Source organism: Phasianus colchicus, chromosome 35, assembly GCF_987193195.1.
Source record: "Phasianus colchicus chromosome 35, bPhaCol1.hap1.1, whole genome shotgun sequence".
In the NCBI taxonomy this organism is placed as follows: Eukaryota; Metazoa; Chordata; class Aves; order Galliformes; family Phasianidae; genus Phasianus; species Phasianus colchicus.
In genome coordinates this window covers 1,618,965-1,643,927 of record NC_143470.1, presented here as the reverse complement: position 1 = coordinate 1,643,927, position 24,963 = coordinate 1,618,965, and the positions used below count along the sequence as shown (strand labels likewise).

At 64.4% G+C, this 24,963-nt stretch overlaps 1 protein-coding gene and 1 long non-coding RNA gene across 2 annotated transcripts in view; both read left to right on the top strand.

Annotated features, from left to right (window-relative positions):
- Nucleotides 1–15,890, top strand: part of DDX39B (DExD-box helicase 39B) — a 31,782-nt gene extending 15,892 nt beyond the window's left edge. Inside the window, exons 5-11 of the mRNA XM_090129274.1 lie at nucleotides 748–931; nucleotides 2,064–2,182; nucleotides 4,507–4,638; nucleotides 7,470–7,579; nucleotides 11,012–11,156; nucleotides 13,632–13,779; nucleotides 15,812–15,890. Of these exons, the coding sequence (XP_089985400.1) occupies nucleotides 748–931; nucleotides 2,064–2,182; nucleotides 4,507–4,638; nucleotides 7,470–7,579; nucleotides 11,012–11,156; nucleotides 13,632–13,779; nucleotides 15,812–15,828 (855 nt within the window). The 3' untranslated portion in view covers nucleotides 15,829–15,890. The remainder of the gene's footprint in view (nucleotides 1–747; nucleotides 932–2,063; nucleotides 2,183–4,506; nucleotides 4,639–7,469; nucleotides 7,580–11,011; nucleotides 11,157–13,631; nucleotides 13,780–15,811) is intronic.
- A 4,783-nt stretch (nucleotides 15,891–20,673) lies between these two features.
- LOC116241790 (uncharacterized) lies at nucleotides 20,674–21,436 on the top strand. The gene is made up of 2 exons (XR_004169596.2): nucleotides 20,674–21,153; nucleotides 21,345–21,436. It is a non-coding gene; the product is annotated as an uncharacterized LOC116241790 (long non-coding RNA).
- The last annotated feature ends 3,527 nt before the right edge of the window (nucleotides 21,437–24,963 follow it).

Sequence of the window (24,963 nt, the reverse complement as noted above, 5' to 3'; positions counted from 1 at the left end):
CTCCCCATCTCCCCCCATTTCCCCCATCTCCCCCTTATCTCCCCCCCCTCGCCCCCTTATCTCCTCTCTGACCCCCCCTTACCTCCCCCCATCTCCCCCCTTTTCTCCTCCTCCCGCCCCCCCATCTCCCACCCATCTCCCCATTTTCTCCCCCCATCTCCCCCTCTATCTCCCCCCCCTCGCCCCCTTTTCTCCCCCCATCTCCCCCTCATCTCCCCCCCCATCTCCCCCTCATCTCCCCCCTTATCTCCCTTCATCTCCCCCCTTATCTCCCTTCATCTCCCCCCTTATCTCCCCCTTATCTCCCCCCCCTCGCCCCCTTTTCTCCCCCCATCTCTCCCTCTATCTCCCCCAACTCACCCCCTTATCTCCCCCCCTCACCCCCTCTATCTCCCCCCCCATCTCCCCCCCCATCTCCCCCCCCATCTCCCCCCCCATCTCCCCCCCCATCTCCCCCCCCATCTCCCCCCCCATCTCCCCCCCCATCTCCCCCCCCATCTCCCCCCCCATCTCCCCCTCTATCTCCCCCTCTATCTCCCCCCCCTTATCTCCCCCCCCTTATCTCCCCCCCCCATCTCCCCCCCCATCTCCCCCCCCATCTCCCCCCCCTTATCTCCCCCCCCTTATCTCCCCCCCCTTATCTCCCCCCCCTTATCTCCCCCCCCTTATCTCCCCCCCCGTATCTCCCCCCCCTTATCTCCCCCCCCGTATCCCCCCCTTCTCCCCCCGCTCACTGCCCCCCCGCAGGTGGCGGTGTTTTTCGGGGGCCTGGCGGTGAAGAAGGACGAGGAGGTGCTGAAGAAGAACTGCCCGCACATCGTGGTGGGGACGCCGGGCCGCATCCTGGCCCTGGCGCGCAACAAGAGCCTCAACCTCAAGCACATCAAGCACTTCATCCTGGACGAGTGCGACAAGATGCTGGAGCAGCTGGGTGCGTTGGGGGGTGCTTATGGGGTTGCTTATGGGGTGGGCTATGGGGTTATGGGGTCGGTTATGGGGTTATGGGGTTATGGGGTGCGGGCTGCGCTGAGCACATCAAGCACTTCATCCTGGACGAGTGCGACAAGATGCTGGAGCAGCTGGGTGCGTTGGGGGGTGGTTATGGGGTCGCTTATGGGGTGGGCTATAGGGTTATGGGGTCGGTTATGAGGTCAGTTATAGGGTTACGGGGTGGGTTATGGGGTTATGGGGTGCGGGCTGCGCTGAGCACATCAAGCACTTCATCCTGGACGAGTGCGACAAGATGCTGGAGCAGCTGGGTGGGTTATGGGGTCGCTTATAGGGTCGGTTATGGGGTGGGTTATGGGGTTATGGGGTGGGTAATGGGGTTATGGGGTGGGCTATGGGGTTATGGGGTTATGGGGTGCAGGATGCGCTGAGCACATCAAGCACTTCATCCTGGACGAGTGCGACAAGATGCTGGAGCAGCTGGGTGCGTTGGGGGGTGGTTATGGGGTCGCTTATGGGGTGGGCTATAGGGTTATGGGGTAGGTAATGGGGTTATGGGGTGGTTATGGGGTGGGCTTTATGGGATGTGCTTTATGGGGTGTTCTATGGGATGTGCTTTATGGAGTGAGCTTTATAGGATGTGCTATGGGGTGTGTGCTTTATGGGGTGTGCTTATGGGGTGGCTATGGGGTGTGCTTTATGGGGTGCGCTTTGTGGGGTGCTTTATGGGGTGGCTATGGGGTCTGCTGTAGGACAGGCTATAGGGCAGGCTATAGGACGGGCTGTAGGAGGAATTATGGGATGTTGTGCCCCGTTCCCCCCCCAGACATGCGGCGGGACGTGCAGGAGATCTGCGTGGGGTGTTATGGGGTGCTTTATGGGGTGCCTATGGGGTCTGCTATAGGGCAGGCTATAGGACGGGCTGTAGGAGGAATTATGGGATGTTGTGCCCCGTTCCCCTGCAGACATGTGGCGGGACGTGCAGGAGATCTGTGTGGGGTGTTATGGGGTGCTTTATGGGGTGGCTATGGGGTCTGCTATAGGACAGGCTGTAGGACAGGCTGTAGGACGGGCTGTAGGAGGAATTATGGGATGTTGTGCCCTCCCCCCCCCAGACATGCGGCGGGACGTGCAGGAGATCTTCCGCATGACGCCCCACGAGAAGCAGGTGATGATGTTCAGCGCCACCCTGAGCAAGGAGATCCGGCCCGTCTGCCGGAAGTTCATGCAGGACGTGAGTGGGGCGGGGCTTGTGGGGCGGGGGGCGGGGCTTTTGTGGGTGGTGGGCGGGGCTTGTGGGGTTGGGGGTTGGGGCGGGGCTTGTGGGGCGAGGGGCGGGGCTTTGTGAGTGGGGGGCGGGGGGTTGGGTTTGGGGCGGGGCTTTGTGGGTGGGCGGGCGGGGGTTGGGGGTTGGGGCGGGGCTTGTGCGTGGTGGGCGGGGCTTGTGGGGCGGGGGGCGGGGCTTTGTGAGTGGTGGGCGGGGTTGGAGGTTGGGGCGGGGCTTGTGGGTGGTGGGCGGGGGTTGTGGGGCGGGGGGGCGGGTCTTTGTGAGTGGTGGGCGGGGTTGGGGGTTTGGGCGGGGCTTGGGCGGGGGGCGGGGCTTTGTGAGTGGTGGGCGGGGTTGGGGCGGGGCTTGTGGGTGGTGGGCGGGGCTTGTGGGGTTTGGGAGGGTAGAGTCTGTGGGGTGGGGGGCGCTGAGTTTATGGGGTGGGGCTGCAGGGGGGTGGGGGGGCAGAGCTTATGGGGTGGGGGAGTGGTGCTTATGGGGTGGGGGGTGCTGAGTTTATGGGGTGGGGGGCGCTGAGTTGATGGGGTGTGAGGGGCAGAGCCTGTGGGGTGGGGGGCGCTGAGTTTATGGGGTTTGTGGCACTGAGTTTATGGGGTGGGGGGCATAGCTTATGGGATTTGGGGGGTGCTGTGCTTATGGGATTTGGGGGGTGCTGTGCTTATGGGGTGTGGGGGGCGCTGAGCTTATGGGGTGGGGGGTGCTGAGTTTATGGGGTTTGGCGGGCAGAGCCTATGGGGTGTGGGGCAGAGCTGTGGGGTGTGGGGCAGAGCTGTGGGGCAGAGCTGTGGGGTGTGGGGCAGAGCTGTGGGGTGTGGGGCAGGGCTGTGGGGCAGGGCTGTGGGGAAGGGCTGTGGGCTGTGGGGCAGGGCTGTGGGGCAGGGCTGTGGGGTGTGGGGCAGAGCTGTGGGGCAGAGCTGTGGGGCAGGGCTGTGGGGCAGAGCTGTGGGGTGTGAGGCAGGGCTGTGGGGCAGGGCTGTGGGGGAGAGCTATGGGGCAGAGCTGTGGGGCAGGGCTGTGGGCTGTGGGGCAGGGCTGTGGGGCAGGGCTGTGGGGCAGGGCTGTGGGGTGGGGGGCAGAGCTTATGGGGTTTGTGGGGCAGAGCTGTGGGGTGTGGGGCAGAGCTGTGGGGCAGAGCTGTGGGGTGTGGGGCAGGGCTGTGGGGCAGGGCTGTGGGGTGTGGGGCAGAGCTGTGGGGCAGGGCTGTGGGGCAGAGCTGTGGGCTTTGGGGCAGGGCTTTGGGGCAGAGCTGTGGGGCAGGGCTGTGGGGCAGAGCTATGGGGCAGGGCTGTGGGGCAGGGCTGTGGGGCAGAGCTGTGGGGTGTGGGGCAGAGCTGTGGGGCAGGGCTGTGGGGCAGAGCTGTGGGGCAGAGCTGTGGGGTGTGGGGCAGGGCTGTGGGGCAGAGCCGTGGGGCAGAGCCGTGGGGCAGAGCCGTGGGGCAGAGCTGTGGGGCAGGGCTGTGGGGCAGGGCTGTGGGGCAGAGCTGTGGGGCAGAGCTGTGGGGCAGGGCTGCGGGGCAGAGCTGTGGGGTGTGGGGCAGAGCTGTGGGGCAGGGCTGTGGGGCAGGGCTGTGGGGTGTGGGGCAGGGCCGTGGGGCAGGGCCGTGGGGCAGGGCCGTGGGGCAGGGCCGTGGGGCAGGGCTGTGGGGCAGGGCTGTGGGGTGTGGGGCAGAGCTGTGGAGCAGGGCTGTGGGGCAGAGCTGTGGGGTGTGGGGCAGAGCTGTGGGGCAGGGCTGTGGGGTGTGGGGCAGGGCCGTGGGGCAGGGCCGTGGGGCAGGGCCGTGGGGCAGGGCCGTGGGGCAGGGCTGTGGGGCAGGGCTGTGGGGCAGGGCTGTGGGCCGTGGGGCAGGGCCGTGGGGCAGGGCCGTGGGGCAGGGCCGTGGGGCAGGGCTGTGGGGCAGGGCTGTGGGGTGTGGGGCAGGGCTGTGGGGCAGGGCTGTGGGGTGTGGGGCAGAGCTGTGGGGCAGGGCTGTGGGGCAGGGCTGTGGGGCAGAGCTATGGGGCAGGGCTGTGGGGCAGAGCTGTGGGGCAGAGCTGTGGGGTGTGGGGCAGAGCTGTGGGGCAGGGCTGTGGGGCAGAGCTGTGGGGCAGAGCTGTGGGGCAGGGCTGTGGGGCAGAGCTGTGGGGTGTGGGGCAGAGCTGTGGGGCAGGGCTGTGGGGCAGAGCTGTGGGGCAGAGCTGTGGGGCAGGGCTGTGGGGCAGAGCTGTGGGGTGTGGGGCAGAGCTGTGGGGCAGAGCTGTGGGGCGCAGCTGACGGCGGCCGTTGCTGGCAGCCGATGGAGATCTTCGTGGACGACGAGACGAAGCTGACGCTGCACGGCCTGCAGCAGTACTACGTCAAGCTGAAGGACAACGAGAAGAACCGCAAGCTCTTCGACCTGCTGGACGTGCTCGAGTTCAACCAGGTGCGCCGCCCCATAGCCGCCCCATGGCTGCCCCATGGCTGCCCCATAGAGACCCCATGGCTGCCCCACAGCCACCCTATAGCCACCCAATAGACACACTTTAGACACATCATAGCCGCCCCACGGCTGCCCCACAGCTGCCCCACAGCTGCCCCATAGCTGCCCCATAGCTGCCCCACAGCTGCCACATAGCTGCCCCATGGCGGCCCCATGGCCACTCCATAGCTGCCCCATAGCCACCCCATAACTGCCCCACGGCTGCCCCATAGCTGCCCCATAGCCGTCCTATAGGCTGCCCCACGGCCGCCCCATAGCTGCCCCATAGCTGCCCCATGGCTGCCCCATGGCTGCCCCAGAGCTGCCCCAGAGAGACCCCATAGCTACCTCATGGCTGCCCCGTAGAGACCCCATGGCTGCCCCACGGCTGCCCCACGGCTGCCCCATAGAGACCCCACGGCTGCCCCATAGCTGCCCCACGGCTGCCCCATAGAGACCCCATGGCCACCCCGCGGCTGCCCCATAGCCACCCCACGGCTGCCCCATAGCTGCCTCATGGCTGCCCCATAGCTGCCCCACAGGTGCCCCACAGCTGCCCCATGGCGGCCCCAGGGCTGGCCCATGGCGGCCCCATAGCCGCCCCAGAGCTGCCCCATAACTATCCTGTAGCTGCCCCACAACTGCCCCATAGCTGCCCCACAGCTGCCCCACGGCTGCCCCATAGCCATCCTATAGCTGCCCCATGGCTGCCCCACGGCTGCCCCATAGCTGCCCCATAGCCGTCCTATAGGTTGCCCCACGGCTGCCCCATAGCTGCCCCATAGCTGCCCCACAGCCACCCTATAGCCGCCCCATAGACACACTTTAGACACATCATAGCCACCCATAGCCGCCCCATAGCCGCCCCATAGCCGCCCCATAGCCGCCCCATAGCCGCCCCATAGCCGCCCCATAGCCGCCCCATAGCTGCCCCACGGCCGCCCCACGGCTGCCCCCCAATTATTCTTCCTCCTTACACCTCCCTCCTAATTACCACCTCCCTGCTAATTACCACCCCACTGCTAATCACTGCCTGCCTCCCTGCTAATTACTCCCCCCCCCCCATTAACCTTTTTCTCTAATTACTCCTCCCTCTGATTACTCTCTTGCTAATTATCTACATTCTGCTAATTACTCCCCCTAATTATTCTTTCTCCTTTTATCTTCCCGCTTCTTAATTATCACCGTCTGCTAATTACCACCTCCTTGCTAATTACCTGCTCCCACTAATCACTCCCTACCTCCCCGCTAATTACTCCCCCCACAATTACCTTTCCTCTTTAATTACTAATCCTTCTAATTACCCCCTTGCTAATTACCACCACCTTTAACCAACCCCGCAGCAACCTTCATCTCTAATTACTCTCTCCTGCTAATTACTCCCCCCAATTATTCTTCCTCCTTACACCCCCCTTCTTAATTACCCCCGCTTGCTAATTACCACCTCCTCCCACTAATCACTCCCTACCTCCCCGCTAATTACTGCCCCCCAATTATCTTCTCTCTCTAATTACTTTCCCCACTAATTACCACCCCCTTTACCACTCCCCCCAGCGACCTTCCCCTCTAATTACTCCCTCCTGCTAATTACTCCCCTCAATTATTGTTCTTCCTTGTACTCTCCTTCTTAATTACCCCCCTGCCTAATGATTAACCCCCCCCCCCCGTGCTAATGAAGCGCGCTAATTGCCGGCAGGTGGTGATCTTCGTCAAGTCGGTGCAGCGCTGCATCGCCCTGATTACTGCCTTCCTAATTACTCCCTCCTGCTAATTACTCCCCTCAATTATCGTTCTTACTTATATTCTCCTTCTTAATTACCCCCTTGCCTAATGATTAACCCCCCCCCCCGGTGCTAATGAAGCGCGCTAATTGCCGGCAGGTGGTGATCTTCGTCAAGTCGGTGCAGCGCTGCATCGCCCTGACTACTGCCTTCCTAATTACTTCCTCCTGCTAATTACTCCCCTCAATTATCGTTCTTCCTTATACTCTCCTTCTTAATTACCCCCCTGCCTAATGATTAACCCCCCCCCATTGCTAATTAAGCGCGCTAATTGCCGGCAGGTGCTGATCTTCATCAAGTCGGTGCAGCGCTGCATCGCCCTGATTACTGCCTTCCTAATTACTCCCTCCTGCTAATTACTCCCCCCAATTATTGTTCTTCCTTATACTCTCCTTCTTAATTACCCCCCTGCCTAATGATTAACCCCCCCCCCGGTGCTAATTAAGCGCACTAATTGCTGGCAGGTGCTGATCTTCCTGAAGTCAGTGCAGCGCTGCATCGCCCTGATTACTGCCTTCCTAATTACGTCCCTCCTGCTAATTACTCCCCTCAATTATCCTTCCTCCCTATACCCCCCTTCTTAATTACCCCCCTGCCTAATGATTAACCCCCCCCCCCCCGGTGCTAATGAAGCGCGCTAATTGCCGGCAGGTGGTGATCTTCGTCAAGTCGGTGCAGCGCTGCATCGCCCTGATTACTGCCTTCCTAATTACGTCCCTCCTGCTAATTACTCCCCCCAATTATCCTTCCTCCCTATACTCCCCATCTAATAACCCCCCTGCCTAATGATTAACCCCCCCCGGTGCTAATGAGGCGCGCTAATTGCCGGCAGGTGGTGATCTTCGTCAAGTCGGTGCAGCGCTGCATCGCCCTGATTACCGCCTTCCTAATTACGTCCCTCCTGCTAATTACTCCCCTCAATTATCGTTCTTCCTTATACTCTCCTTCTTAATTACCCCCCTGCCTAATGATTAACCCCCCCCGGTGCTAATGAAGCGCGCTAATTGCCGGCAGGTGGTGATCTTCGTCAAGTCGGTGCAGCGCTGCATCGCGCTGGCGCAGCTGCTGGTGGAGCAGAACTTCCCGGCCATCGCCATCCACCGCGGGATGCCGCAGGAGGAGCGGTGCGGCGCCACCCCAAAACCCCAAATCCCACCCCAGAACCCCCAGATCCCCCCCAGGAACCCCAAATCCCACCCCAGAACACCCAGATCCCCCCCAGGAACCCCAAATCCCACCCCAGAACACCCAGATCCCCCCCCAGGAACCCCAAATCCCACCCCAGAACCCCTAAACCACCCCAAAACCCCAAATCCCACCCCAAAACCCCAAATCCCACCCCAGAACCCCCAGATCCCCCCCAGGAACCCCAAATCCCACCCCAGAACACCCAGATCCCACCCCAGAACCCCCAGATCCCCCCCAGGAACCCCACATCCCACCCCAGAACCCCATATCCCCCCCCGAAACCCCTAAGCCCCCCAGGAACCCCAAATACCACCCCAGAACCCCCACATCCCCCCCAGAACCTTTACACCGCCCCAGGAACCCCAAATCCCACCCCAGAACCCCACAGCCCCACCCCGGATCCCCTAAACCCCCCCCCAGGAACCCCACATCCCACCCCAGAACCCCCAGATCACCCCCCAGGAACCCCAAATCCCACCCTAGAACCCCAAATCCCGCCCCAGAACACCCAGATCCCCCCCAGGAACCCCAAATCCCACCCCAGAACCCCTAAACCCCCCTGGAACCCCAAATCCCACCCCAGAACCCCAAATCCCATCCCCAGATCCCCTAAACCCCCCCGGAACCCCAAATCCCACCCCAGAACCCCACAGCCCCACTCCAGGAACCCCAAATCCCACCCCAGAACCCCATATCCCCCCCCGAAACCCCTAAGCCCCCCAGGAACCCCAAATCCCCCCCCGGATCCCCTAAACCCCCCCAGGAACCCCACATCCCACCCCAGAACTTCTAAACCCGCCTGGAACCCCAAATCCCACCCCAGAACCCCAAATCCTCCCACAACCCCCCCAGGAACCCCAAATCCTGCCCCAGACCCCGAAACCCCACCAGTAACCCCTATACCCCCCCCCAGGAACCCCAGATCCCTCCGCAGAACCCCACAGCCCCCCCCCGGGTCCCCTAAACCCCCCCAGGAACCCCAAATCCCACCCCAGAACCCCCATATCCCCACCCCGGATCCCCAAATCCCACCCCAGAACCCCCATATCCCCCCCCAGGAACCCCATATCCCCCCCCGGATCCCCTAAACCCCCCCAGGAACCCCAAATCCCACCCCAGAACCCTACAGCCCCACCCCAGAACCCCCAAACCCCCCCAGGAACCCCCAAACCCCCCCAGGAACCCCAAATCCCCCCCCAGAACCCCACAGCCCCACCCCAGAACCCCTAAACCCCCCCAGGAACCCCAAATCCCGCCCCAGAACACCCAGATCCCCCCCAGGAACCCCAAATCCCACCCCAGAACTCCCAAATCCTCACCAGGAACCCCAAATCCCATCCCAGAACGCCACAGCCACCTCCCGGATCCCCATAACCCCCCCAGGAACCCCAAATCCCACCCCAGAACCCCACAGCCCCACCCCCAGGAACCCCAAATCCCACCCCAGAACCCCACAGCCCCCCCCCGGATCCCCTAAACCCCCCCGGGACCCCAAATCCCACCCCAAAACCCCACAGCCCCACCCCAGGAACCCCTAAACCCCCCCAGGAACCCTAAATCCTGCCCCAGAATCCCCAAAAGCCCCCAGGAACCCCAAATCCCACCCCAGACCCCCAAAAGCCCCCAGGATCCCCAAAAGACCCCAGGACCCCCAGATCCCCTCCCCAGACCCCCAGAAGCCCCCAGGACCCCGCAATCCCCCTCCCAGACACCCAAGCCTCCCCAGGACCCCCAAATCTCCCCCCCCAGAAACCCTAAATCCCCCCCCAAAAGACCCCAGGACCCCCAGACCCCCAAACCTCCCCAGGACCCCCAAATCTCCCCCTCCCAGAAACCCTAAATCCCCTCCCAAAAGACCCCAGGACCCCCAGACCCCCAGCCCCCCCCAGGACCCTCAATAGCCCCCTCCTCTCCCCCCCCAAACCCCCCCAGACCCCCCCTTAACCCCTCCCCTTCCCCCCAGATCCCCCCATCTCCCCTCCCCTCCCCCCAAACCCCCCCAGGACCCCCCTTAACCCCTGCCCTCCTCCCAAACCCCCCCAAAACCCCCCATACCCCCTCCCCTTCCCCCCAAATCCCCCCATAACCCCTCCCCCTCCCCCCAGATTCCCCCTTAACCCCTCCCCTTCCCCCCAAACCTCCCCATACCCCCTCCCCTTCCCCCCAAATCCCCCCAGACCCCCCCTTAACCCCTCCCCTTCCCCCCAGTCCCCCCCAGGACCCCCCATACCCCTTCCCCTCCTCCCAAACCCCCCACGCCCCTTCCTTAGCCCCTCCCCTTGCCCCCAAATCCCCCCAGACCCCCCCATCCCACCTCCCCTCGTCCCAAACCCCCCCAGCCCCCCCCTTAACCCCTCCCCTTCCCCCCAAATCCCCCCAGGACCCCCGTTAACCCCTCCCCTTCCCCCCAAACCCCCCAAGGACCCTCCATACCCCCTCCCCTTCCCCCCAAATCCCCCCATCCCCCCTCCTCTCCCCTCACCCCCCCAAATCCCCCCAGACCCCCCCCCTAACCCCTCCCCTTCCCCCCAAACCTCCCCATACCCCCTCCCCTTCCCCCCAAATCCCCCCAGACCCCCCCTTAACCCCTCCCCTTCCCCCCAGTCCCCCCCAGGACCCCCCATACCCCTTCCCCTCCTCCCAACCCCCCCCAGCCCCTTCCTTTACCCCTCCCCTTGCCCCCAAATCCGCCCAGACCCCCCCATCCCCCCTCCCCTCCCCCCCCCAAATCCCTCCAGACTCCCCCTTAACCCCTCCCCTTCCCCCCAGCTCCCCCCGAAATCCCCCCAGACCCCCCATAACCCCTCCCCTTCCCTGCAAACCCCCAGGACCCTCCATACCCCGTCCCCTTCCCCCCAAATCCCCCCATCCCCCCTCCTCTCCCCTCACCCCCCCAAATCCCCCCAGACCCCCCCCTTAACCCCTCCCCTTCCCCCAAACCTCCCCATACCCCCTCCCCTTCCCCCCCAAACCCCCCCAGACCCCTCCATACCCCCTCCCCTCCCCCCCCAAACTCCCCCAGACCCCTCCATACCCCCTCCCCTTCCCCCCCAGACCCCCCTATCCCCCCTCCTCTCCCCCCAAACCCCCCCACGACCCCCCTTAACCCTCCCCTCCTCCCAAACCCCACCAGCCCCCCCCTTAACCCCTCCCCTTCCCCCCAGTGCCCCCATAACCCCTCCATCCCCCCTCCCCTCCCCCCAAACCCCCCCAGGACCCCCCGTAACCCCTCCCCTTCCCCCCAAACCCCACCAGCCCCCCCCTTAACCCCTCCCCTTCCCCCCAACACCCCCCAAACCCCCCCTTAACCCCTCCCGTTCCCCCCAAAGTCCCCCAGGACCCCCCCTTACCGTTGTCCCCCCCCCCAGGCTGTCCCGTTACCAGCAGTTCAAGGACTTCCAGCGCCGTATCCTGGTGGCCACCAACCTGTTTGGGCGCGGGATGGACATCGAGCGCGTCAACATCGCCTTCAACTACGACATGCCTGAGGATTCCGACACCTACCTGCACCGGGTGGGCGCCCTCCCCTCATTAACGCCCCCCTCCCCTCCTTAACACCCCCCTCCCCTCGTTAAAACCCCCCCTCCCCTCATTAAAACCCCCCTCCCTTCGTTAACGCCCCCCTCCCTTCGTTAACGCCCCCCTCCCCTCATTAACGCCCCCCTCCCCTCATTGACCCCCTCATTATCTCCCCCCTTCCCTCATTAAAACCCCCCCTCCCTTCATTAACGCCCCCCTCCCTTCATTAACGCCCCCCTCCCCTCATTAAAACCCCCCCTCCCCTCCTTAACGCCCCCCTCCCCTCATTAAAACCCCCCCTCCCCTCATTAAAACCCCCCCTCCCCTCGTTAACGCCCCCCTCCCCTCGTTAACACCCCCCTCCCTTCATTAACGCCCCCCTCCCCTCATTGACCCCCTCGTTAACGCCCCCCTCCCCTCGTTAACGCCCCCCTCCCCTCGTTAACGCCCCCCTCCCCTCATTAAAACCCCCCCTCCCCTCGTTAAAACCCCCCCTCCCCTCGTTAACGCCCCCCTCCCCTCGTTAACGCCCCCCTCCCCTCGTTAACGCCCCACTCCCTTCATTAACGCCCCCCTCCCCTCATTGAAACCCCCCCTGCCCTCGTTAACGCCCCCCTCCCCTCATTAACACCCCGCTCCCCTCATTGACCCATCCCTCCCCTCATTGACCCCCTCATTAACGCCCCCCTCCCCTCGTTAACGCCCCCCTCCCCTCATTGACCCCCTCATTAACACCCCCTCCCCTCATTAACCCTCTTCCCCTTCCCCTCATTAATGCTCCCCCCTCCCTTCGTTAACGCCCCCCTCCCCTCGTTAACGCCCCCCTCCCCTCGTTAACGCCCCCCTCCCCTCGTTAACGCCCCCCTCCCCTCATTAAAACCCCCCCTCCCCTCGTTAACGCCCCCCTCCCCTCATTAAAACTCCCCCTCCCCTCGTTAACACCCCCCTCCCCTCGTTAAAACTCCCCCTCCCCTCGTTAACGCCCCCCTCCCCTCATTAACCCCTCCCCTCATTAACCCCTCCCCTCATTAACCCCTCCCCTCATTAACCCCCCCTCCCCTCCACTCATTAACCCCTCCCTCCCCTCCCTTCCCCTCATTAACCCCCTCCCCTCATTGACCCCCCCTCCCCTCATTAACCCCTCCCCCTCCCCTCATTAACTCCCTTTCCTCATTAACCCCCTCCCCCTCCCCTCATTACCCCCTCCCCTCATTAACCCCTCCCCTCATTGACCCCCCCTCCCCTCCCCTCATTAACCCATCCCTCCCCTCATTAACCCCCTCCCCTCATTAACCCCCTCCCCTCATTAACCCCCTCCCCTCATTAACCCCCTCCCCTCATTAACCCCCTTCCCTCATTAACCCCCTCCCCTCATTAACCCCCTCCCCTCATTAACCCCCTCCCCTCATTAACCCCCTCCCCTCATTAACCCCCTCCCCTCATTAACCCCCTCCCCTCATTAACTCCTCCCCTCATTAACTCCTCCCCTCATTAACTCCTCCCCTCATTAACCCCTTCCCCTCATTAACCTCCTCCCCTCATTAACCCCCCCTTCCCCTCCCCTCATTAACCCCTCCCTCCCCCCCTCCCCTCACCTCATTAACCCCCTTCCCCTCCCTTCACTAACCCATCCCTCCCCCTTCCCCCCCCTCATTAACCCGTCCCCCCCCCATTAACCCATCCCCTCATTAACCCCCTCCCCTCATTAACCCCCCCTCCCCTCCCCTCATTACCCCCCCCTCCCCTCCCCTCATTAACCCCCCCTTCCCCTCCCCTCATTAACCCCCTCCCCTCATTAACCCCCCTCCCCTCCCCTCATTAACCCCCTCCCCTCATTAACCCCCTCCCCTCATTAACCCCTCCCCTCATTAACCCCGCTCCCCTCATTAACCCCCCCTCCCCTCCCCTCATTACCCCCCCGTCGCCTCCCCTCATTAACCCCCCCTTCCCCTCCCCTCCCCTCATTAACCCCCCCTTCCCCTCCCCTCATTAACCCCCTCCCCTCATTAACCCCTCCCCTCATTAACCCCTCCCCTCATTAACCCCGCTCCCCTCATTAACCCCCCCTCCCCTCCCCTCATTACCCCCCCCTCGCCTCCCCTCATTAACCCCCCCTTCCCCTCCCCTCATTAACCCCTCCCCTCATTAACCCCTCCCCTCATTAACCCCTCCCCTCATTAACCCCGCTCCCCTCATTAACCCCCCCTCCCTTCCCCTCATTAACCCCCCCTCCCCTCCCCTCATTAACCCCCTCCCCTCATTAACCCCTCCCCTCATTAACCCCCTCCCCTCATTAACCCCCCCTCCCCTCATTAACCCCGCTCTCCTCATTAACCCCCTTCCCCTCCCCTCACTAACCCATCCCTCCCCTCCCTAACCCCCTTCATTAAACTCCCCCCCCATTACCCCCCTCCCCCCCCCCATATCTCATTAACGAGCGCCCTGCTAATTACCCCCCCCGTGCGGCAGGTGGCGCGAGCGGGGCGCTTCGGCACCAAAGGCCTGGCCATCACCTTCGTGTCGGACGAGAACGACGCCAAGATCCTGAACGACGTGCAGGACCGCTTCGAGGTCAACATCAGCGAGCTGCCCGACGAGATCGACATCTCCTCCTACAGTGAGCACCTGGGGGGGGGGCTATGGGGGGCCTGGGGGGGATTTGGGGGGGTCCTGGGGGGGTTTGGGGGGAGAGGAAGGGGGTAAGGGGGGATTTGGGGGAGTCCTGGGGGGGTTTGGGGGGAGAGGAAGGGGGTATGGAGGGGTAAGGGGGGAGAGGAAGGAGGTACAGGGGGACCTGGCGGTTTAGGGGGGAGAGGAAGGGGGTAAGGAGGGTCCTGGGGGGGTTTGGGGGGAGAGGAAGGGGGTATGGGGGGATTTAAGGGAGTTTGGGGGGAGAGGAAGGGGGTAAGGGGGGATTTGGGGGGGAGAGGAAGAGGGTATGGGGGGATTTGAGGGAGTTTGGGGGAGAGGAAGGGGGTATGGGGGGATTTGGGGGGAGAGGAAGGGGGTAAGGAGGGTCCTGGGGGCTGTGGGGGGAGAGAAGGGGGGACCTGGGGGGGGTTTGGGGGGAGAGGAAGGGGGTAAGGGGGGTCCTGGGGGGGTGTGGGGGGTCCTGGGGGGGGTTTGGGGGGAGAGGAAGAGGGTATGGGGGGATTTAAGGGAGTTTGGGGGGAGAGGAAGGGGGTAAGGGGGGATTTGGGGGAGTCCTGGGGGGATTTGGGGGAGTCCTGGGAGGGTTTGGGGGAAGAGGAAGGGGGTATGGGGGCATTTGGGGGAGTCCTGGGGGGATTTGGGGGGAGAGGAAGGGGGTATGGGGGCATTTGGGGGAGTCCTGGGGGGATTTGGGGGGAGAGGAAGGGGGTAAGGGGGCATTTGGGGGAGTCCTGGGGGGGTTTGGGGGGAGAGGAAGGGGGTATGGGGGCATTTGGGGGAGTCCTGGGGGGATTTGGGGGGAGAGGAAGGGGGTAAGGGGGCATTTGGGGGAGTCCTGGGGGGGTTTGGGGGGAGAGGAAGGGGGTATGGGGAGTCCTGGGGCAAGAGAAAGGGGGTAAGGGGGGTCCTGGGGGGATTTGGGGGGAGAGGAAGGGGGTATGGGGGGTCCTGGGGGGCTGTGCGGGGAGAGAAGGGGGGACCTGGGGGGGGTTTGGGGGGAGAGGAAGGGGGTATGGGGGGACCTGGGGGGGTTTGGGGGGGAAAGAAAGGGGGTAAGGGGGGTCTTTGGGGGATTTGGGGGGAGAGGAAGGGGGTTTGGGGGGAGAGGAAGGGGGTACGGGGGGGTTTGGGGGAGTCCTGGGGGGTTTTGGGGGGTCCTGGGGGTGTTTGGGGGGAGAGGAAGGGGGTAGGGGGGGTTTGGGGAGAGAGGAAGGGGGTACAGGGCGATGAGATCGACATCTCCTCCTACAGTGAGCACCTGGGGGGGGGCTACGGGGGTCCTGGGGGGGTGTGGGGGGGGTCCTGGGGGGGTTTGGGGGGAGAGGAAGGGGGTATGGGGGAGTAAGGGGGGAGAGGAAGGGGGTATGGGGGGACCTGGGGGGGTTTGGGGGGAGAGAAGGGGGGTCCTGGGGGGGTTTGGGGGGGAGAGGAAGGGGGTAAGGGGGGTCCTGGAGGGGGAGGAAGGGGGTATGCAGGGGTAAGGGGGGAGAGGAAGGGGGTAAGGGGGAAAGAAAGGGGGTAAGGGGGGTCCTGGGGGGGTTTGGAGGGAGAGGAAGGGGGTAAGGGGGGATTTGGGGGGGTTTGGGGGGAGAGGAAGGGGGTAAGGGGGGATTTGGGGGAGTCCTGGGAGGGTTTGGGGGGACAGGAAGGGGGTCCTTGGGGATTTGGGGGAAGAGGAAGGGGGTATGGGGGGACCTGGGGGGGTTTGGGGGGGAAAGAAAGGGGGTAAGGGGGGTCTTTGGGGGATTTGGGGGGAGAGGAAGGGGGTTTGGGGGGAGAGGAAGGGGGTAAGGGGGGATTTGGGGGAGAAGAAGGGGGTATGGGGGGAACTTGGGGGGTTTGGGGGGAGAGGGAGAGGGTAAGGGGGGTCTTGGGTGGGGTGGGGAGTCTGGGGAGGGGTCACGAGGGGGGTCCTTGGGGAGACGGTGGGGGTTTCAGGTTCAGTGCCTGCCCCCCCCCCACCCCCCCCCTCACCATTTGCATCCCCTCCCCCACAGTCGAGCAGACCCGATAAGGCCGTGCCGCGTCGCCATTGGTCGGATCCCTCCTCACCCCCTGACCCCCCCCCCCCCCCCCAAAAAAAGGGGGTCAACCCCCCCACCTCCCCACCCCCCCTTTTGCCCCCCCCGCCCCCAACCCGGAGCTGCAGTGATGATTTTTATGGGTTATGGGGGGGGAGGGGAAAAGGCTGGGGGGGGGGGGGGCGGTCGTTTCACGTGTGTCCAGGCGGGGATTTAAACCCCCCCCCCCCCCCCGCCCCGAATCCGGCGCTGGGGGTTTTTATAGAAAAACCGATGGAAAAGACCAAAAAAAAAAAACACAAAAAAAATACCCCGAAAACAAAACAAAAAAAAAAAAAATAAAAAAAATAAAACCAAACCGCGTGTGCAGACCGGGGTCCCACACAAAGCCCCCCCCCCCCCTCTGCCCCCCCCCCTCCCCAAAAAAATCCCTCCTCCCCCCCCCCCCCCCGGCTGTACAATTTCTGTGTTTTTGGTAAAATAAAGCTGCCTCAGCTGGCTGTGCTGTGTGGGCGGGGCTTGTGGGAAGGGGGCGGGGCTTCAGGGAGGGGGTGGGGCTTATTGGTGCCGGGGAGTGGGAGAGGGGCGGGGCTTCGGGAAGGGGGCGGGGTTTGCAAAGAGATGAAGGCGGGGCTTCAAGGAGGGGGCGTGGTTTGCTGATCTCCTGGGAGAGGGGCGGGGCTTATTGGTGCCGGGGAGTGGGAGAGGGGCGGGGCTTCGGGAAGGGGGCGGGGTTAGGAGGTGGTGCTGGAGGAGGGGGCGTGGTTTGCGGATCTGCGGGGAGGGGGGCGGGGCTTATTGGTGCCGGGGGTGGGAGAGGGGCGGGGCTTCGGGAAGGGGGCGGGGTTTGCGTGGAGGTGGTTCTGGAGAAGGGGGCTTATAGGGAAGTGGGCGGGGCTTCAAGGGGGGGCGTAGTTTGCTGATCTCCTGGGAGAGGGGCGGGGCTTATTGGTGCTCGGGGGAGGGAGAGGGGCGGGGCTTCGGGAAGGGGGCGGGGTTTGCATGGAGGTGGTTCTGGAGAAGGGGGCGGGGCTTCAATGAGGGGGCGAGGTTTGTGGGTGTGCTGGTAGAGGGGCGGGGCTTATTGGTGCCGGGGGAGCGAGAGGGGCGGGGCTTCGGGAAGGGGGCGGGGTTTGCGTGGAGGTAGTGCTGGAGAAGGGGGCGGGGCTTGGAGGAGGAGGCGGGGTTGGCGGGTCTGCTGGGAAGGGGGCGGGGCTTTTCGGTGCCGGGGGTTTGGAGAAGGGGCGTGGCTTCGAGATGGGGGCGGGGCTAGCTGGGCGGTGGTGCAGGAAAGGGGCGGGGCTTTCGTGAAGGGGGCGTGGTACCGAAGAAGGGCGGGGCTCTGAGAAGGAGCGGGGCTTGCTGGGAGGCTGTGCTGAAAAGGGCGGAGGTTCGAGAAGGGGGCGTGGCTTTTCGGAAAGGGGCGGGGCTTCGTTAAGGGGGCGTGGCTTGTAGGGAAGTGAAGGGGCGGAGCTTCTAGAAGGGGGCGTGGTTTGGATGGGTGGGGCTGAAGAAAGGGGCGGGGCTTTGAGAAGGGGGCGTGGCTTGTAGGGGATGGTGTTGGCCACCCCATAGCCAGAAGGGATGCCCCATAGCTGCCCCATAGCAGGGAGTGACGCTGCCCCATAGCTGCCCCATAGCAGATGGTGGTGCTGCCCCATAGAAGCCCCATAGCCAGAAGGGATGCCCCATAGATGCCCCATAGCAGGGGGTGGTGCTGCCCCATAGAAGCCCCATAGCAGATGGTGGTGCTGCCCCATAGCTGCCCCATAGCCAGAAGGGATGCCCCATAGATGCCCCATAGCAGGGGGTGGTGCTGCCCCATAGATACCCTATAGCTGGGGGAGGGGCCTCCATAGCTGCCTTATAGCCCAGTGGTGCTGCTGCCCTATAGATGCCCCATAGCCACCCCATAGTCCGAGGGGATGCCCCATAGCTGCCCCATAGCAGGGAGTGATGCTGCCCCATAGCTGCCCCATAGCAGGGGGTGGTGCTGCCCCATAGAAGCCCCATAGCCAGAAGGGATGCCCCATAGCTGCCCCATAGCAGGGGGTGGTGCTGCCCCATAGCTGCCCCATAGCAGGGGGTGGTGCTGCCCCATAGCTGCCCCATAGCAGGAGGTGGTGCTGCCCCATAGAAGCCCCATAGCCCAGTGGTGCTGCCCCATAGATACCCCATATCCAGAGGGGCTGCCCCATAGCAGGGGGTGGTGCTGCCCCATAGAAGCTCCGTAGCCAGAAGGGATGCCCCATAGCTGCCCCATAGCTGGCAATGGTGCTGCCCCATAGCCAGAAGGGATGCCCTATAGATGCCCCATAGCAGATGGTGGTGCTGCCCCATAGCAGGGAGTGACGCTGCCCCATAGCTGCCCCATAGAAGATGGTGGTGCTGCCCCATAGAAGCCCCATAGCCAGAAGGGATGCCCCATAGATACCCCATAGCAGGGGGTGGTGCTGCCCCATAGCTGCCCCATAGCAGATGGTGGTGCTGCCCCATAGCTGCCCCATAGCAGATGGTGGTGCTGCCCCATAGAAGCCCCATAGCCAGAAGGGATGCCCCATAGCTGCCCCATAGCCGGCAATGGTGCTGCCCCATAGCCAGAAGGGATGCCCTATAGATGCCCCATAGCAGGAGGTGGTGCTGCCTCATATCTGCCCCATAGCCCAGTGCTGCTGCCCCATAGATACCCCATATCCAGAGGGGCTGCCCCATAGCCGGAGGTGGTGCTGCCCCATAGCTGCCCCATAGCAGAAGGTGGTGCTGCCCCATAGCTGCCCCATAGCCAGAAGGGATGCCCCATAGATGCCCCATAGCAGGGGGTGGTGCTGCCCCATGGAAGCCCCATAGCCCGGTGCTGCTGCCCCATAGATACCCTATAGCTGGGGGGGGCCTCCATAGCTGCCCCATAGCCCGGTGGTGCTGCTGCCCTATAGATGCCCCATAGCCACCCCATAGTCCGAGGGGATGCCCCATAGCTGCCCCATAGCAGGGAGTGATGCTGCCCCATAGCTGCCCCATAGCAGGGGGTGGTGCTGCCCCATAGAAGCCCCATAGCCAGAAGGGATGCCCCATAGCTGCCCCATAGCAGGGGGTGGTGCTGCCCCATAGCTGCCCCATAGCAGGGGGTGGTGCTGCCCCATAGCTGCCCCATAGCAGGGGGTGGTGCTGCCCCATAGAAGCCCCATAGCCCAGTGGTGCTGCCCCATAGATACACCATATCCAGAGGGGCTGCCCCATAGCAGGGGGTGGTGCTGCCCCATAGAAGCTCCGTAGCCAGAAGGGATGCCCCATAGCTGCCCCATAGCCGGGGGTGGTGCTGCCCCATAGCTGCCCCATAGCAGGGGGTGGTGCTGCCCCATAGAAGCTCCGTAGCCAGAAGGGATGCCCCATAGCTGCCCCATAGCCGGGGGTGGTGCTGCCCCATAGCTGCCCCATAGCAGGAGGTGGTGCTGCCCCATAGATGCCCCATAGCAGGGAGTGATGCTGCCCCATAGTGGCCCCATAGCAGGAGGTGGTGCTGCCCCATAGCTGCCCCATAGCAGGTGGTGGTGCTGCCCCATAGCTGCTCCATAGCAGGGGGTGGTGCTGCCCCATAGACGTCACATAACAGGGGGTGGTGCTGCCCCATGGAAGCCCCATAGCCCGGTGCTGCTGCCCCATAGATACCCTATAGCTGGGGGGGGCCTCCATAGCTGCCCCATAGCCCGGTGGTGCTGCTGCCCTATAGATGCCCCATAGCCACCCCATAGTCCGAGGGGATGCCCCATAGATGCTCCATAGCAGGAGGTGGTGCTGCCCCATAGCTGCCCCATAGCCGGGGGTGGTGTTGCCCCATAGCTGCCCCATAGCCCAGTGGTGCTGCCCCATAGATACCCCATATCCAGAGGGGATGCCCCATAGCAGGGGGTGGTACTGCCCCATAGCAGCCCCATAGCAGGAGGTGGTACTGCCCCATAGCTGCCCCATAGCCCAGTGCTGCTGCCCCATATTTGCCCCATATCCAGAGGGGCTGCCCCCTAGCAGGGGGTGGTGCTGCCCCATAGAAGCCCCATAGCAGGAGGTGGTACTGCCCTATAGTTGGGGGGGGTGCTGCCCCATAGATGCCCCATAGCAGGGAGTGATGCTGCCCCATAGCAGCCCCATAGCAGGAGGTGGTGCTGCCCCATAGCAGCCCCATAGCCGGGGGTGGTGCTGCCCCATAGCAGCCCCATAGCAGGAGGTGGTACTGCCCCATAGCTGCCCCATAGCCCAGTGCTGCTGCCCCATATTTGCCCCATATCCAGAGGGGCTGCCCCCTAGCAGGAGGTGGTGCTGCCCCATAGAAGCCCCATAGCAGATGGTGGTGCTGCCCCATAGCTGCCCCATAGCCAGAAGGGATGCCCCATAGATGCCCCATAGCAGGGGGTGGTGCTGCCCCATAGATACCCCATAGCTGGGGGAGGGGCCTCCATAGCTGCCTTATAGCCCAGTGGTGCTGCTGCCCTATAGATGCCCCATAGCCACCCCATAGTCCGAGGGGATGCCCCATAGCTGCCCCATAGCAGGGAGTGATGCTGCCCCATAGCTGCCCCATAGCAGGGGGTGGTGCTGCCCCATAGAAGCCCCATAGCAGGAGGTGGTACTGCCCTATAGTTGGGGGGGGTGCTGCCCCATAGATGCCCCATAGCAGGGGGTGGTGCTGCCCCATAGAAGCCCCATAGCCAGAAGGGATGCCCCATATCTGCCCCATAGCCGGGGGTGCTGCTGCCCCATAGATGCCCCATAGCCGGGGGTGGTGCTGCCCCATAGCTGCCCCATAGCCGGGGGTGGTGCTGCCCCATAGATGCCCCATAGCCGGGGGTGGTGCTGCCCCATAGCTGCCCCATAGCCCAGTGCTGCTGCCCCACAGCTACCCCATATCCAGCGGTGCTGCCCTATAGAAACCCTCCAACCACGCGCTGCCGCCCCATAGAAACCCCACAGCCAGAAGCGGTTCCGCCCCCTCGCCGCGCGCCAGCCAATCAGCGGCCGCGCTCTGCCCGCAGGTCGAACCGCGCATGCGCCGCGCGGTGGGCGGAGCCTCGGCGGCTATAAAAACCCCCGCAGCGCCGCTCGCCGCCATTCGGCGCGGAGGTAAGTATGGCTGCGGGCGGGGGGGGCGCTGTTGCCCTTCAACGCGCGGGGCCGTCGCGGTGATGATCGCTCAGACTAGAGTCTCCGACCCCTCTGAGGACACCGCAGCGCCTGAGCGACGGCCCCGCTCCGCCGTCCGCCCCGCTCCGCCCTCACCGCTGTCTGTTCTTCGCAGGTTTCCGTCGCATCGGGTGGCCGCCGTAGCGGTAAGTGGCGGTTTTTCACCCCCCTCTCAACCCGCGGTTTTTGCTGCCCCCGCGGCTGTGAGGAGCCCCGCACGAGGCCGAGCCGCCGTGACGAGCCCGCAGCGCACTGAGCCCGCGGTGTCCGCGCCGCCAGGCCGCTCCGCGCCGCGCCGTGTCCGCTCAGTGCTTGTTTTTTTGTTTATATCCTTCAGGATCGGCGGAACGCACGGGAAAAGCGATTTTGGGGGGCTGCGCCGAGGTAAAGCTGCGGTTTGTGGGTAATAAAAGAGGTTTTGAGGCCGTTTGTGGTGGTGGAGTGGTGATTAATGCCCGTAGGGGCGGTGGGGCCGCGTGGGCGCCGCCATCTTGGACGGGTTCCCGCCCGTAACCATGGGCAACGGGGGTGGGGTCACGTGGTGCGCAGCCATTTTTGTAACCCTGCGTTAAGGGGGTGGGGTCACGTGGTGCGCCGCCATCTTTGTAACCCTGGGTGAAGTTGGTGGGATCACGTGGTGCGCCGCCATCTTTGTAACCCTGGGCAAAAGGGGGGTGGGGTCACGTGGTGCGCCGCCATCTTTGTAACCCTGGGCCAAGGGGGTGGGGTCACGTGGTGCGCCGCCATCTTTGTAACCCTGGGCCAAGGGGGTGGGGTCACGTGGTGCGCCGCCATTTTGACCCTTCGCGAAAAGGGGGCATGGTGGTGACGTGATGCGCCGCCATCTGGAAGCGGAGTCTCGTAGGAACAAGCGGGGACGGGCGCTCATCGCGTGACGCCGCGGGGTCGTAGCGAGGCGGGAGGCCTTTCCGTAGCAACGCCGGTGCGTCGTGCATCGCCGTTTATTTTGTCGTTCTTACACCGGCACTTCCGGTAACCTTTCTGGCTGCCGTTGTCACGTGACGCGCCGCCATCTTGAAAGCAAGGCGGTACTTCCGCTCGTCCCTATAGCAACGCAGCCACGTGACGTGCCGCCATCTTCGAACCAGGGCCGTTCTTCCGCCCGTCCCTATAGAAACGCCCCCACGTGACCCTCCGCCATCTTGTAATTGGGGCCGTTCTTCCGCCCGTCCCCATAGCAACGCCTCCACGTGACCCTCATGCCGTTTTGGAAACAAGGCGGTACTTCCGCCCGTCCGCATAGCAACGCCACCACGTGACTCTCCACCGTATTGAAAGCAAGCGAGTACTTCCGCCCGTCCCCATAGCAACGCCCCCACGTGACGTGCCGCCATCTTGTAACCAGGACCGTTTTTCCGCCCGTCCCCATAGCAACGCCCCCACGTGACTATCCGCTGTATTGAAAGCCAGAGCGTACTTCCGCCCGTCCCCATAGCAACGCCACCACGTGACTCTCCACCGTCTTGAAAGCCAGAGAGTACTTCCGCTCGTCCCTATAGCAACGCTATCACGTGACCCTCCGCCATCTTGGATCCCGGGCCGTTCTTCCGCCCGTCCCCATAGCAACGCCCCCACGTGACTATCCGCCATCTTGGATCCCGGGCCTTTCTTCCGCCCGTCCCCATAGCAACGCCCCCACGTGACCCTCCGCCATCTTGTAACCAGGACCGTCCTTCCGCCCGTCCCCATAGCAACGCCCCCACGTGACCCTCCGCCATCTTGGATCCCGGGCCGTCCTTCCGCCCGTCCCCATAGCAACGCCCCCACGTGACCCTCCGCCATCTCTACCATCCCGTCCCCGATGTGGCGCTGGGCCCGGGGCGCTCCGTGGGGCCGAGGCCCTCCGTGGGGCCGCGGTGATCCCCCGGCCGATTCCGCGGAACCTTTGGAGATCTGCTTAGCCTTATCCAGACGCCTCTTCGATTTGGGCGCCCTCTGCTGCCTCGGAGCGGCCCGGACGGCTTTGCGGGCGTCGGGAGCCGGGCGGCTGTTGGCGGCGGTCGGGTTGGGAGGAGCGACCGGAGCTTGGCTGCAAGGCCTGGCCGCTTTCCTGTTGGCCGCCGCGGCGCTGCGGTTGTTGCTGCAGCACCTCCTGCTGCCTCTCGGTGCCGCTTACGCCGCCGTGCAGGGCCTGGTGTTGGCCGCCAGCCTGCGGCATCCGCGGAGAGGGGAGCCGGACGGCAGGGATCCGGCCGAGACGCGGCGAGAGACGAGGGAGGACGGCGGGAACGGCGATAGTCGCGATAGCAGCGACGCGGGGCGAACGGACGGAGCGAAGGAGCAAGGATTAAACACCACCACCACCACCACCCCCCCTGTGGAGACTTGGGAGCCCCCCCACCCCATGCAACTGTGAGGACCCTCATGGAGCATCAGGATTTCCCACCTTGGGACCCCCCCACCCTTATGGAGCCTCGAGACCCCCCCCCCTTTCGCCCCCCCCCCCATGGAGATTTGGGACCCTCCCCATGGAACCTTGGGACCCCCCCCCACCCCTATGGAGCCTTAAGACCCCCCCCATGGAACCTTGGGACCCCCCCCCACCCCTATGGAGCCTTAAGACCCCCCCCATGGAACCTTGGGACCCCCCCATCTCTCCCCATCTCTATGGAACTGTGCCTCCCCCCCCCCATTGAGCTTCTGGACCCCCCCCATTTCTCTGGAATTGTGGGACTCCCCTCTCCCACCCCCCTGTGGATTTATTGGACTGTGAACCCCCCCCCCCCCCCCCCAGGCAGCACTGGGGACCCCATAATGAAGCCCTGGGACCCCCCTGCCCCCCCCCCCCCCGGGACCCCCAACTGTGGACCCCATAATGAAACTCTGGGACCCCCCCTCCCCCCCCCCAGGACCCCCGACTCTGGACCCCATAATGAAGCCCTGGGACCCCCCCCCCCGGGACCCCCGACTCTGGACCCCATAATGAAGCCCTGCCCCCCCCCCCGGGACCCCCGACTCTGGACCCCATAATGAAGCCCTGGGACCCCCCCCGCCCCCCCCCCCCCCCGGGACCCCCATCTCTGGACCCCATAATGAAGCCCTGGGACCCCCAACTGTGGACCCCATAATGAAGCCCTGGGACCCCCCCTCCCCCCCTGGGACCCCCAATTCTGGACCCCATATTGAAGCCCTGGGACCCCCCCTCCCCCCCCCAGGACCCCCAGTTCTGGACCCCATAATGAAGCCCTGGGACCCCCATCCCCCCCCTGGGACCCCCAATTCTGGACCCCATAATGAAGCCCTGGGACCCCCCTCCCCCCCCCAGGACCCCCGGTTCTGGACCCCATAATGAAGCCCTGGGACCCCCCCCCCCTCCCCAGGACCCCCAATTCTGGACCCCATAATGAAGCCTGGGAACCCCCTGCCCCCCCCCCCGGGACCCCCGACTCTGGACCCCATAATGAAGCCCTGGGACCCCCCTGTACCCCCTCCCAGGACCCCCAATTCTGGACCCCATAATGAAGCCCTGGGACCCCCCTCCCCCCCCCAGGACCCCCAGTTCTGGACCCCATAATGAAGCCCTGGGACCCCCATCCCCCCCCCGGGACCCCCAACTCTGGACCTCATAATGAAACTCTGGGACCCCCCCGGGACCCCCGACTCTGGACCCCATAATGAAGCCCTGGGACCCCCCTCCCCCCCCCGGGACCCCCCCCCTCCACATCTTCCTCACAAAACTCTTAATTTCTGCCCCCCACAGAGCACCGGGACCCCCACCCCAAATATTCAGGACCTCATGATGGAGCCCCTGGGACCCCCCCCCGCCCCCCCCAAATCACTGTGAGGACCCAAAGAGCACCAGGGCCCCCCCCCAAAATCTCCAGGACCTCATGATGGAGCCCTTGGGACCCCCCCCACCCCCCCCCACATCACTGTGAGGACCCACAGAGCACCGGGACCCCCCCCCAAATCTCCAGGACCTCATGATGGAGCTT